We start from the raw sequence: 11993 nt of genomic DNA on the forward strand, positions 1-11993 counted from the left end.
AGGTTGGCTAGATTGGCTTAGAGTTTTGATTGGTTTTTGGAGCCTTTGATGAATTATATCCCTCCACATAAACGATGTTATTTGAAATGAATGAACTTGTGTTTTTTATTTTAAAAAATAAATCCATCTGTATGCAGTTCGGATTGGTGTAACTGAGAGTTAAGCCACCATGTTGGGAAGCTGTGTAGCACAGTTGGATTTACACCGGCAGTGTTGGCTGTACAGTATGAACCACACTTTCTTGTTTGAGCTCAAACGCAGGAGCTGGACCACACTTTCTTGTTTGAGCTCAAACGCAGGAGCAGGACCACACTCCCAGTAGTTGTACTCCTTCCGTTCCGAATTACTTGTCTTGGATTTGTCTAGATACATCCGTATCTAGGTTCATTTTAGTGCTAGATACATCCGTATCTAGACAAATCTAAGACAAGTAATTCAGAACGAAGGGAGTAGTTGTTTAGCATGAGCACCATCGAACCCAACAACAGATGGTGCTCATGCTAAACAACTACAACTACTGGGGGTACCGTGGCAATAAGTCAGCTACATTGTAAAGCCAGACAGCAAGCCTCGTCGACAAGGACTTTAGCCACCTTTGAGAGCCAATCTGAAACCATTCTCTCAAGCATTCACATACAAGCAGCTTTGCATTACATCCACAATTAATTTGTACTAGAGCTGCGACAATTAATTTGGATCCAGAGCACAAATTCAAGTGAAATTCAATCAGATGTTAGTATAAAAGAAAATTAGTAAGTGAAAGTGCTAAAAGAAAAATAACATAAGAATGGGGAAAACCGGTGCACGTAACTCCTGATTGCACAGGTTCCGGGTAACCGTCCGACCAATTTGGGTCTCTTGTACGCAGTCTTTCCCTACATTTCAGCAAGGCTGTTTCCAGGACCCAAAGCCGTGACTCATGGTCACAAGGCAACAACTTTACAGCTGCGCCGAGGCCCCCCTTCCAAAACTAACATAAGAATGTCCTAATAATATGCTCACAAACATGATGAACACCAACATCTTGAATAGGTTCCTTAACAACCATAAGTCTGAGTACTACAACAAAATACTCAGCAGATTCAATCGCTGATTAAGTACAACTAGAGCATCTCTAACATCAAAGTTTATGTAACCCAATAGAAATGTAAAGGTGCTGTGTCTGAAAAGCAAACCCTCCTAGCCACCACTTGGATCTTCAAGATGGCACTGGCAATTGTAGTTGATAATACGGGATCAGGTGTTGGGGATTCAAGAAACAACACTATATAGGTATCAAAACACGCCAATGCACCACTTGATCTAGACAACAAGACTACTTACTGTATGTTGAAGTGTCGATCTGCTCAGGCAGCTCCTTGATGTCGACCTCAAACCTTTCTTGCACCTTCAAATAAAATATGTATGAAATTTCAGTTAGGCTGCACTACACTCATCATACCAAATAAGTATATATATATCAGTTATACAAACCTGATTGAGGACGTCAGAGTCAGAGGCAGAAGCAACAAATGTTATTGCAAGCCCTTTGGTTCCAAAACGCCCAGCCCTTCCAACCTGTGGAGGTGGACCATGTTATGTTAGCCAGAGATAAGAACACCCAATCACAATCAGTAGGGCAAAGTTAAAATTACCCTGTGCAAGTATGTATCAGCAGAATCAGGCATGTCATAGTTTATGACAATATTGACACGCTCAATATCAATCCCCCTGCCAACCAAATCCGTAGCCACAAGGATCCTCTTGTGCCCTTCCTTGAAGTTCTTATACCGGGTCAACCTATCCAAGAACCAATATTAGATAAAACTCAGGAACAAATACTAAAAACTGAAAAATAAAGAAAAACGCAAATGCTCCCGACGATTACAAGTCATGATAGCTGCTGGGTTCCAACTCGAAGGCTAGTCTGTAATTAATCACCTAGCTAGTACTCAAAGCCGTGTTGTAGACTGATTGACTAGTCTTTATAATTAGTAGCCTATACTATACTAATGCAACAGCAAAGCCTTATAGTCCCAAACAAGTCGGGGTAGACTAGAGTTGAAACCCATAACATCTAAAAACCTAGTCATGGTTTTGGCACATGGATGGCTAACTTCCACACACCCCTGTCCATGGCTAGGTTCTTTGGTGATATCCCAGTCCTTCAGATCTATCTTTACGGACTCCTCCCATGTCAAGTCTAGTCTACCCCGACCTCTCTTGACATTATCAGCACGATTTCCGCTATACACCGGCACCTCTTCTGGAGGCTTGTGTTGCATATGCCCAAACCATCTCAGGCAACGTTGGACAAGCTTCTCTTATAATGGTGCTACCCCAACTCTATCGCATATATCATCATTCCGGACCCGATCCTTTCTTGTGTGGCCACATATACATCTCAACATGCGCATTTCTGCTACACCAAACTGTTGCACACGTCGCCTTTTAGTTGGACAACATTCTACACCACACAACATCGTAGACCAAATCGCCTTCCTATAAAACCTGACTTTTAGGCCTAGTTTGGCAACACAGTTTTTGCAAAACCATAGTATTACAAAACCTCGGTATTTTAATGTGTGGGCAATAAATACTTTAGTTTCTAAAAACCGTAGTTTTTCTCAGTTTTGGTAAAACTGTGGAGGCGTTTGGCAAATGGCAGTTTTATTAAGTTTCTCTGAATTTGAACAATTGTTCTGTCATTGCATGGATAATCTTGACGATACCTACAGCCGAACCTAACTCGGCTGCACCCACGGCCGGATCAACTCGTGCTAACGGCTGCCGTATGCATGTTGGGCATGAGCACGTTCTTTGTAGATGCTAGGATACATAGTCGAGTTATCTCTTGTGATCCATCAAAGATGGAGCGTTGTGACAGGCACTGAAGGTGCAGCTCGTGCGTCTAGAAGTGATCAGAAGCTACACACCCCTGTAAGAATCACCTCCGCGTGCACATGTTTCCGGCCGGTGCTAAGTCATCCGTACGTGTACGCACACCTCTGGCCAGATAGATCTATTGTCTAGCAAGTATGGGTCATAAGATGATGGACTCAGAGAGACCAATGAGCCAGCGTTTCTCAGTTTTTAAAAAAGAGGACCCAACCTCTTTTTCAAATACTACAAAAATACCACAGTTTTAGAGATACTATGGTTTGTTAGGCTGCAGTGTTTTTTTTATCCAAACACCTCAAAGTATTTAATACTGAAGTTTTCTCAGAAACCACAGTATTCCTAGAAAACTTCAAAAATACTTAGCTCCCAAACGCACCCTAGCTTTTGTGGCACTCTCTTCTCACAGAGGACACCAGAAGCTTGGCGCCCCACATTGGCACTCTCTTCATCGATTTCGTCATCCTTTTGCAGGCATAGACCCCAAATATCGAAAGGTATCCTTCTAAAGTACCACCTGCCCATCAAGACCATAGAAGTACCACCTCCTCTTTGTGCCTAGTAGTACTAAAACCGCACCTCATGTACTCAGTTTTAGTTCTACTAAGCCTAAAACTTTTTTATTCCAAAGTCAATCTCCACAGCTCTAACTTTCTATTAACCCCCATCCAATTATCGTCAACTAGCAAACTAATAGCATGATCTAAATTCTCAAATCATCCAAACAACAACAACAAAGCCTTTAGTCCCAAACAAGTTGGGGTAGGCTCTCAAATCATCCAAATATAGGAACAATTACTGAAAGCTGAAAAATAAAAAAAAACTGCGACTGTACATCATAATACTACCAATGCTAGTCATAGTGTTGAGACGAGTTGCTGGGGGTAACAACTAAAAGGCTAGTCTATAATTAGTCACCGAGCTAGTTGTCAAAGTTGTGTTGCTGACTGAAAAACTAGTCTACTATTAGTCCTCTATTAACTGCAAAAACGTCTTACATTTCGTTACAGAGGTAGTACTAAAATATATGAGGACAGCAGACCATTGTTTCGTAAATAATAAAGGCTAATCTTACAAACAACAAAAATCCACGACAATCTATATCTATATCTATACCTACTAATAAAGCAAGGTGATATTCTTGGTTTCATCCCGCCTATGTGATTTTATTGGTTTCAGACACCTTCTCAGATTTTTTTTATCCGTGCACCAATATTATTTTTATTTTTACTATCTGAGTCTGAGGTGTTACTAATTTTTTACTATTATATTTTGCACATATGGGTAATGGAAAAAATATGTGGTGTTCGTGGGGTTCGAACTCAAGATCTCACCTCTCACCATTATGATATCAACCAGTTGAGCTAGGTATCAATTGTGCTAGGAAAAAAGGGCTATATACTTACACGCACATGGTATTGGGCCAGAAAATTCTTTGTGTCAGTATTGAATTGTCCCACATCGCTTTTTGACACCCCATCACACCAATTTATACAAGTCTATGAATTGGAATCCATAAGCCGCCTCAACAAGTGGGTCCCAATGGCTCACAAATATAAGCAGAAAGGAATCTAATAATTAAAAAAAGGAATAAATTCCGCTCGGATGTGCAAGAAGGAAAGGAAGAAATGAAAGAAGGAAATAAATCCCACTATTATGAGCAGTTGAGCATGAAGGAAATAATTGAAGGAGAAATAAATCCTGCAGTTATGAGCAGTTGAGAATTAAATAAATTCCGCTCCTACGAGTAGGAAAAGCAAGGAAGGAAAAGAATTGGAAGGAAGGAAATTTAAAGAGGAAATAAATTGGTCAAATTTAGATGAAGGAAAAAAGAATAAGAAAGAAGGAATAAAATCCCACGACCCCTTGAGCACCAACCCCGTCCTCCGCTCAGTGCCATCCCAGCTGAGCATGCTCTGATTTAAGTTGTCATGAATTGTTTCGCAAAAAATAAGGAATGTGATGAATTACTCAAGTAGTGGTCCGTACGTGGAAGTCCAACATACATATATTGCTAATAACATCTACGGTGATGATCATAGCAAAGTTCAGGACGGAAAGTAGATAGTGGCAGCGTGTGGGCTCGAATCATGGGAGTATGCTTAACCAAGTCGCTCAGTCATAATACAAGTTCGTGTGTTGGCAGTTCTCTCTGTTCCACATGGCTGCAGCTTACTATTTTAGTATGTCACTGCAGTACTGGTTAGTATTTTGGAACATGAAATTGTTCATCCTAATCTCCAGCATTTTTCTACAGCAAATCCTTTCAAGACAATGAAATATTTAAGAGAAATAATGGTCACAATAAACATGGGCCTATTTGGTTATGAGATAAAATAAGTGATGCTAGCTATCCTACATCTTTTTCCATATTTTATTACCTTGCATAATTAGTACTTGGGCAGCCTACTTATGTTGTTTTTACTCCTAAAGGAATGAAGGAGAGTCAGGAAGGAACTAAAGAGGAATGAGAATGAGGTGCAGTGCACCGGATGAGTGGGCTAATTAAACCAGATTTATGACATGCACACTCTAATGAGATTGAGAGGAAGACCCCCCATTTAAATCGGAAGTACTTTGCACACGACACTTCGTGGAGGAAATCTGGACGATGTCCATCTTAAAAGGTTTGATTTGCAAAAAAATGGAATCCAACGGGTGAGTTGATCCACGTTCAAATTTCGGCTGGGAATTGGCCGTCCCTGTAGCAGTGCCCCATTTAAATGGGACTGTGGCTGCATGAGATAAAGAAAGACACCGAGATAAAAAAACAGAGAGGGCTGTGGCATATAAAACAGATGTACTATTCGTCTAATTTCCCGTTCTCGATAGAAAAACAAAATCTTATGCCAACTCAATCCCTTGGAGGTGCTCATAGAGGTAGGGTGTGTGTTTATAATGGTGAGTGTATTCTCGTGTATGTGAGCGAGTTCGATTGTACTGTGTTAAAAAAGGCTTTTTCATGATATTGTTCTTCTTAACCTCAGCATGCGCCTTTTTGTCGCCGCTGGGTGGCATCGCACGAACGTCGTCGTGCCGCTCTGGTGAACTTTTTGACGGACATATGCTAATTTTCTCTCCCGTTGCAACGCGCAGGCATTTGTGCTAGTCAGAACATAATATGATAAACAAAACTAGAAAGGACTATGCTGGGAACGAATTAGAGAAGACATACCTCTCCTCCTGTGTCATTCCCGAATGTATGCAGATCGCAGGAAAATTGCATTCACAGAGCAGCCTGTTAAGTTCTGAAGCTCTACCAACACTTTTAACAAATATCACAATTTGGTTGAAGTCGAGCGCATCTAAGAGATCATTCAATTTCCGATTCTTCTCCGCCTCACTTAGTTTAATATAGTGCTGGAATCACGGCAAAAATGTTGACGCGGTTGATAAAGAATGAGGTTGATACGAGATGAATAAACAAAATGTACAAATGGCTAGTGGATAGTTCACTATACCTGAACTAGACCATGAAGGGTCAGTTTAGCCTCATCATCAACATAAATTTCCATGGGCTGTAAGGTGACAAATGACGAAGATATTAGAATTCTGGCAACAATGTAACTCTAGCCACTCCAAACGAATGGCATATCATTTCTTCACTTTGTATGAATTTTCAGCCTCCACCAGGAGCTTCATTTATGCACGATTGGCACTGCAATTTGTGAAACCATAGCCAACACGTTTTGCAACAGTGCTTTGCCATAAGGTTTACGGTAAAGAGAATTCTGCTTCGTCTGCCTTCACCATGAGAACGGTAGGAGAACCAGAAGCAGTTTACTCCAATCCAACGGAAACCAAAAGTGTGGAGGCCACAGAAAACTGGAGAAAACGCCCACTGGACTTAAAACCTCTAAGACATCGGTGCCCTACCAACCCAATTCTCATGTTCTTCCTGAATGTTTCACAATTCACATCAAGAACAAAAGACTTCATTCAATCGCAGCCCATTGGAATGTGCACAGATACCAATTGACAGACCAAGGTGGAAGTAGCTGAATAACTCAATCCACCAAAAACGATCAATATGATCAGCAAGCAACCAGCAATCCTACTGACAACAAATTACCACCTCTCCTAACTATGTACGAGCATAACCACCAGAAGGGAGGAAGGTTTTAAATAGGAAGAAGCACTGGAGAAATGAGGTAGGCCGCATGACATTACATCTTGCATAAATTTCTTGCAAACCGGGCGAATCTCCTTGCTGAGTGTTGCTGAAAACATCATCACTTGTTTCTCATGGGGTGTCATCTTGAAGATCTCCTGGACATCTCTACGCATGTCTGAAGAATATAACATAGGTTAGTACCACAGCTCTGAACTACAGAAAAACAGGCATATAAACAGAAACTTATGCTGAAGTGAACTGAACTATTATAAACATTGAAAAATGGCCTGGAACCAGCAGCCTACCAAGTGAATCAAGCATCTTGTCACATTCATCAAGAATGAAATGCCTCACATTCTTCAATGAAAGGTCCTTGTCTCTAGCCAGAGCTAGGATCCTTCCAGGTGTGCCAACCACAATGTGAGGACATTCATTCTTCAACAAATCCTTGTGTTTTTTTATGTGAACGCCACCATAGAAGACAGCAACTTTTGTTTCTGACAGGTACTTGCTAAACCTCTCGAATTCATTGCAAATCTACAATATATATTAAGTAAAAAGGACAATTAGCATCAGCAGGCATATCTGACATTGATAGAATAAAAATGAAAAAATATGTATGCAAACCTGGTATGCTAACTCTCGTGTATGGCATAACACAAGTGCAGCTACTTGCCCAGCAACCGGATCAATCTGCTGGAGAGTTGAGAGGACAAAAACAGCAGTCTTGCCCATCCCAGATTTTGCTTGACAGATGACATCCATTCCGAGAATGGCTTGAGGGATGCATTCATGTTGCACTGATGTGGAGCCAAACAAAATAGGAGTAGCACCAGTGAGAAATATTTAACCTTCTGGGCCCATTAATGGAGAGTTTTACCATATCCTCTCCTCCGACCGAAAATGTCAGAAGAAATTATACCTGCACATCAGCAAAACAGGGACAGTCACAATGGGACATACTTAACATATAACAAACTAAAAGATGGATGTTCAAATATGCTTGATTTGATTTTGTATTAGAACTATCAGATCATGGGAAACAATTTCTTGTTCTTGGCCCAGTTATATGATTTGCACTTATCCTTCATCATGCTAGCATGTTCGGTTCTTAGCATGTTAACTGTCCTTAAAAGAAAATCTACTATAAGAACTGAGTGCATAAGTGCTTTGATGCCTGGGGCATGTATTCAAATATATGCAGGTGAGGATCTCAGCTAACAGAATAACTCAGAAGTAGCACCTCACGGGGAAGAGTAAAAAAAATGAAACAAGTGATTCTTATTTTTTGTCTTTCGTTCTCTGTTGAATGTAACAATAATCTTATACTGACCAAAAGGTGTCACTTCAGCTACGAATCTAATCAAGCAAAGCTAAGATGTGTCCATAACAGGGGTTATAAAAAACAATAGCATGCTGTGTTCTCTTTCCCTCCGTCTATTTTCTTTTTAGAAATGCAGTTTTGGTTGAATCTCTGTATAAGCATTCTTGTAATTATCACAACCAGTGCACTGGTCTCGGCTCTGAATCCATAACAATAAAACCGGATCACCGTTGGCAGTGCAATTACGACTCGAGCTATCAACTATATGTCTATATGTGCTCAACAAACAAATAATTGCTTTCCCACAACAAAAAAACAAACAAATAATTGCAATTCAAGAGTCCACTGCGTATTATTCATGTAGATCCAATTCTGATGGCTCTAAATTTTTTTAAGAACTTGCCTTCGGAAGGATGCTCAAACCCGCAGTCCTGGATCGCACGGAGCAGCTCTGGCTTGAGCAGGAAGTCCCTGAACCCTGAGCTGTGGATTCCCACGTAACCCCTGTCCAAACACCACAAACCATGCCAGGTGAGATGAGATCCCTCGACCACGAACCCTAGCAAGAAAAGTAAAAACTACTAGATAGAAGCATCGACGGCACGCACTTCTTGACGACGTCGACGGAAGGGTTGGCGGCTGCGCCGTCGACGGCGTTCTCCACCTCCTCGTCGTAGTCGACGAGATCCTCCTCGTACACCTCGGCGTCCTTGGCTTCTCCCATCGCGGCTGCGATTAGCAACAGTGGTTAAGCACCGCCGAGACGCGAATCCGACAAAGTTAGCATCGCAACAGCAAAGCAACCACAAAGCACCAACCTCAGGATCTCAGACAAGGAGGAGAGGAGACCGTGGTATTTCGAGGAGCGAGGAGGCTGCAAAGAGAGAAATCAGAGTTTTACGGCTGCATGCGCAGGGTCAAACGCGTGCGGTGCTGGATTCGGGATCTAGGGTTCTTGCCTCTTGGGGCGTACGACCTAGGTAGCACGTATTTGGGACTGCTGCGACTATGCGGGAGGGGGCAGAGCACTTTGGGTGTGTTCTGTTTGAGGATTTGTCGCAACAAGATGGGTTGGACCCGTACCTTAGGGCAGCTCCGACGGTGGGCACCAAGTGGGCCGGCCCATGCTGCCCGCCGAGGAACGTTTTGTATGTGGGTCGTAACCCTCGAAAATAAAGCGGGCCGTGACATGTCGGCGCGCAGGTCGGCACCCTGCACGGCACACTTTTTTAAAACACTGACACATACGCTTTAGGTCTTCCAATGCAAATGTGCTTAGATAAGATGAGTTTTCTAGAAAAATGAGGTGCTAAGTATATTAGATGTCTTAGAAACTCAATTCTTCAATGCATAGGTGCTAGGCTTCCTTCATTTAGTTAGTTGTAGACTCAGAATTGTGCTTCCATCTAAGAACACGCGTTTAGCACCGTTTTTTTCTTGGTCACCGAAGTACTCTCTCTTCTTAATTAGCATGTCACATCAGATTTTATGCCTACTTGACAGTCTTAGCACATGTGCATGGTGAAGCATTGGGAGGGACCTTATACATACATATATACACTTACCTTATAAACGCATGCACGCACGCACACTTTTTTTTATGAGCAGATTCGAGAGATTGAGCCGGCACATAATCTTAACATTAACAAAGTCGCCACATATGCCTCCATAGTCAACAGGAACATCTATTCCCACTGAATGCACATCATCAAAGGCCTGAAATAAATCCAGAAAAATATGAGAACCGGTATCAAGTCTAGGCACACTTATTAAAGTGTTGGTCTGTGGCATGTTTAGCCTCAATGGGTTGTGCGGAAACATTTATTCCTAATTGCTCAATACTTTGATAAATTCAAAAAAAATCATGAAAGAATACAGAAAAAAAATGAGGCAAAGTGTCATGTGGGATAAATCATGAGCTTTATTAGTGGTTGCTTCATTAAAGCATTTCATCTCCCAAAAAGAAAAAGTTACTACAAAGCCACGCTTTAAACTATAAAATGAAAAAAATACAAAGACTATAAGTATGCAATGGTAGGGAAGCTCTTCGGGTGGGTCTTATTCGCCGCATCAGAGATGGCACAACCACTAAAGGGCCAGTTCTTTTGTAGCTTTTTTCAGCTTCTGGTCAAATTAAGCTAAAAGCCCAAAAGAACTCGAACTGAGGTGTTGGGCTTAGCTTATTTCCACGGCCTCCTCCTTCACGATGAAAATAAGCTGGGGGTAGACCAGCTCCGCGCAGAAGCCACTTACAAACGAAGCGGTGTACGTCATTGCCCTTGAAGCTGGCGCAAATTACTGCCAGATTGCCACCGCGTGACCTGCCAGTCTGCCACAGACGAGGAGGAGAGCTCTCCCGATAGGGTTTCCGCCGCCGCCGCCACTCGAGCCGCCTGCAGCGGTCATCCGCGCCGGAGGTTCTGCCGCCGCACGTCCTCCCCCAGTTCCTCCGTCGCCGCTGCCATCGATGGGGGTAGGCGTCCCGCCGCCTCATGTCCTCCTCCAGTCCTTCCGCCGCCGCTGCCATCGACGGGGATGGGCGTCCTGCCGCCTCAGGTCCTCCGGCGCCCCCGCCATTCGTGCACCCTCACCGTTCGTCCGCTGGCCGCCGAATGTCGAGGCCGCGTCGCAGCTGGCCGGGAGCCCGAGCCCAGGCAGGAGTATCCCGTTCGATCCACCGGCGCGCGGACGCCGGCGAGCTCCGAAGCGGTGGCGCAGGTGGCCTCCGGCATGTGAGACGACTGGCAGAACCGCGGAAGGACCTCCGGCGAGCACGCCTTTCCCCTGCGTCTCCGTTTTCTGTACATTGAGATGTGAAATTGTTTGATCCATTTTGCTGTACATTGAGATCTCAAATTTGATTGATCCATTTTCTGTACATTGAGATGTGAAATTGTTTGATCCATTTTCTGTACATTCAGATCTCAAATTTGATTGATCCATTTTCTGCACATTGAGATCTCAAATTATAGTTCAAGGGTATTATAGACAATTCACGTGACATATGAGAAAATAAGCTCAATGACAGAAACTAAAAAGAACTGGATAGCTTATTTTCATGGGCTTATTTCCACAGCAGCTTATCCTGGACTTATTTCCACAGCAGCTTATTTCCAGAGAGCTGCTCAAAAGAACTGGCCCAAAGTGTGGCATGACAATTGGATTGCGAGCACCATGTCTTTGAGGCCGGTGGCTCGTATTTCTAAGCATCTGGTGCACCTAGTTGTGGACGTGATTGTGGAGGACACAGGTAACTCGGATGACGATCTAGTCCGGTGAGTTTTCATCCCTTCCGATGTTGATGCTATTTTTTATTTTATTTTTGAGGAAAGGGAGAGCTTCATTCATATCAGTAAGTTTGAGTTACAATCAGAAGCAATTACATGCTTCGAAGCTTGTGGCACATCAGCTAATAGAAGGAAATCCTCATTCACTCTATCATAGGCAGCAAGCTCATTGTGACACCCAAAAATTTTAATTGGATTTTTCAAACTTTTAAATTTTTACTTGACTTGAGGGAGGTGATTTAAATTTTTTCCTCAAAAGAAACCCTCCTTTCAAAATATTTTTTTATGGCAAGAGTTTTATTTGGATTCACCCAAGACTTGATGTTGGTCTTGGAGGTTCTTTCTTTTATTTGGACTCAAACCAAAATGTTTTTCTCTTGGAAAAATGCCT

The 11993-nt window shown here is 42.6% G+C and overlaps 1 protein-coding gene across 2 annotated transcripts; it reads right to left on the bottom strand.

Moving 5' to 3' along the window:
- Positions 1-1007: 1007 nt before the first annotated feature.
- Positions 1008-9434, bottom strand: LOC109769288 (DEAD-box ATP-dependent RNA helicase 15). 2 transcript variants are annotated; one of them, XM_020328041.4, is made up of 13 exons: positions 9275-9415; positions 9134-9189; positions 8924-9044; positions 8719-8819; positions 7619-7791; positions 7297-7528; positions 7048-7166; positions 6339-6395; positions 6053-6237; positions 1635-1779; positions 1474-1557; positions 1324-1387; positions 1008-1209 (listed from the first exon to the last, which is right to left on the bottom strand). In XM_020328041.4, exons 3-13 carry the CDS (start codon positions 9037-9039, stop codon positions 1199-1201), a joined length of 1287 nt encoding a protein of 428 aa, XP_020183630.1. In that variant the 5' UTR covers positions 9040-9044; positions 9134-9189; positions 9275-9415; the 3' UTR covers positions 1008-1198. The 2 variants fall into 2 exon arrangements, with proteins under 2 accessions (XP_020183630.1, XP_020183629.1); XM_020328040.4 differs by having other exon boundaries at positions 9134-9434.
- Positions 9435-11993: the final 2559 nt, after the last annotated feature.

Source organism: Aegilops tauschii, chromosome 3 (genome assembly GCF_002575655.3).
Source record: "Aegilops tauschii subsp. strangulata cultivar AL8/78 chromosome 3, Aet v6.0, whole genome shotgun sequence".
Taxonomy (NCBI): Eukaryota; Viridiplantae; Streptophyta; class Magnoliopsida; order Poales; family Poaceae; genus Aegilops; species Aegilops tauschii.

Excerpts from the sequence above, each read along its gene's own strand:
- LOC109769288 (XM_020328040.4), bottom strand. The coding sequence starts at position 9,039 with ATGGGAGAAGCCAAGGACGCCGAGGTGTACGAGGAGGATCTCGTCGAC. Across the intron at positions 6,396-7,047 it reads GCAAGAAATTTATGCAAGAT|CCCATGGAAATTTATGTTGA; the intron begins GTAATGTCATGC and ends GTCACCTTACAG. Across the intron at positions 1,388-1,473 it reads ACTCTGACGTCCTCAATCAG|GTGCAAGAAAGGTTTGAGGT; the intron begins GTTTGTATAACT and ends TTTTATTTGAAG.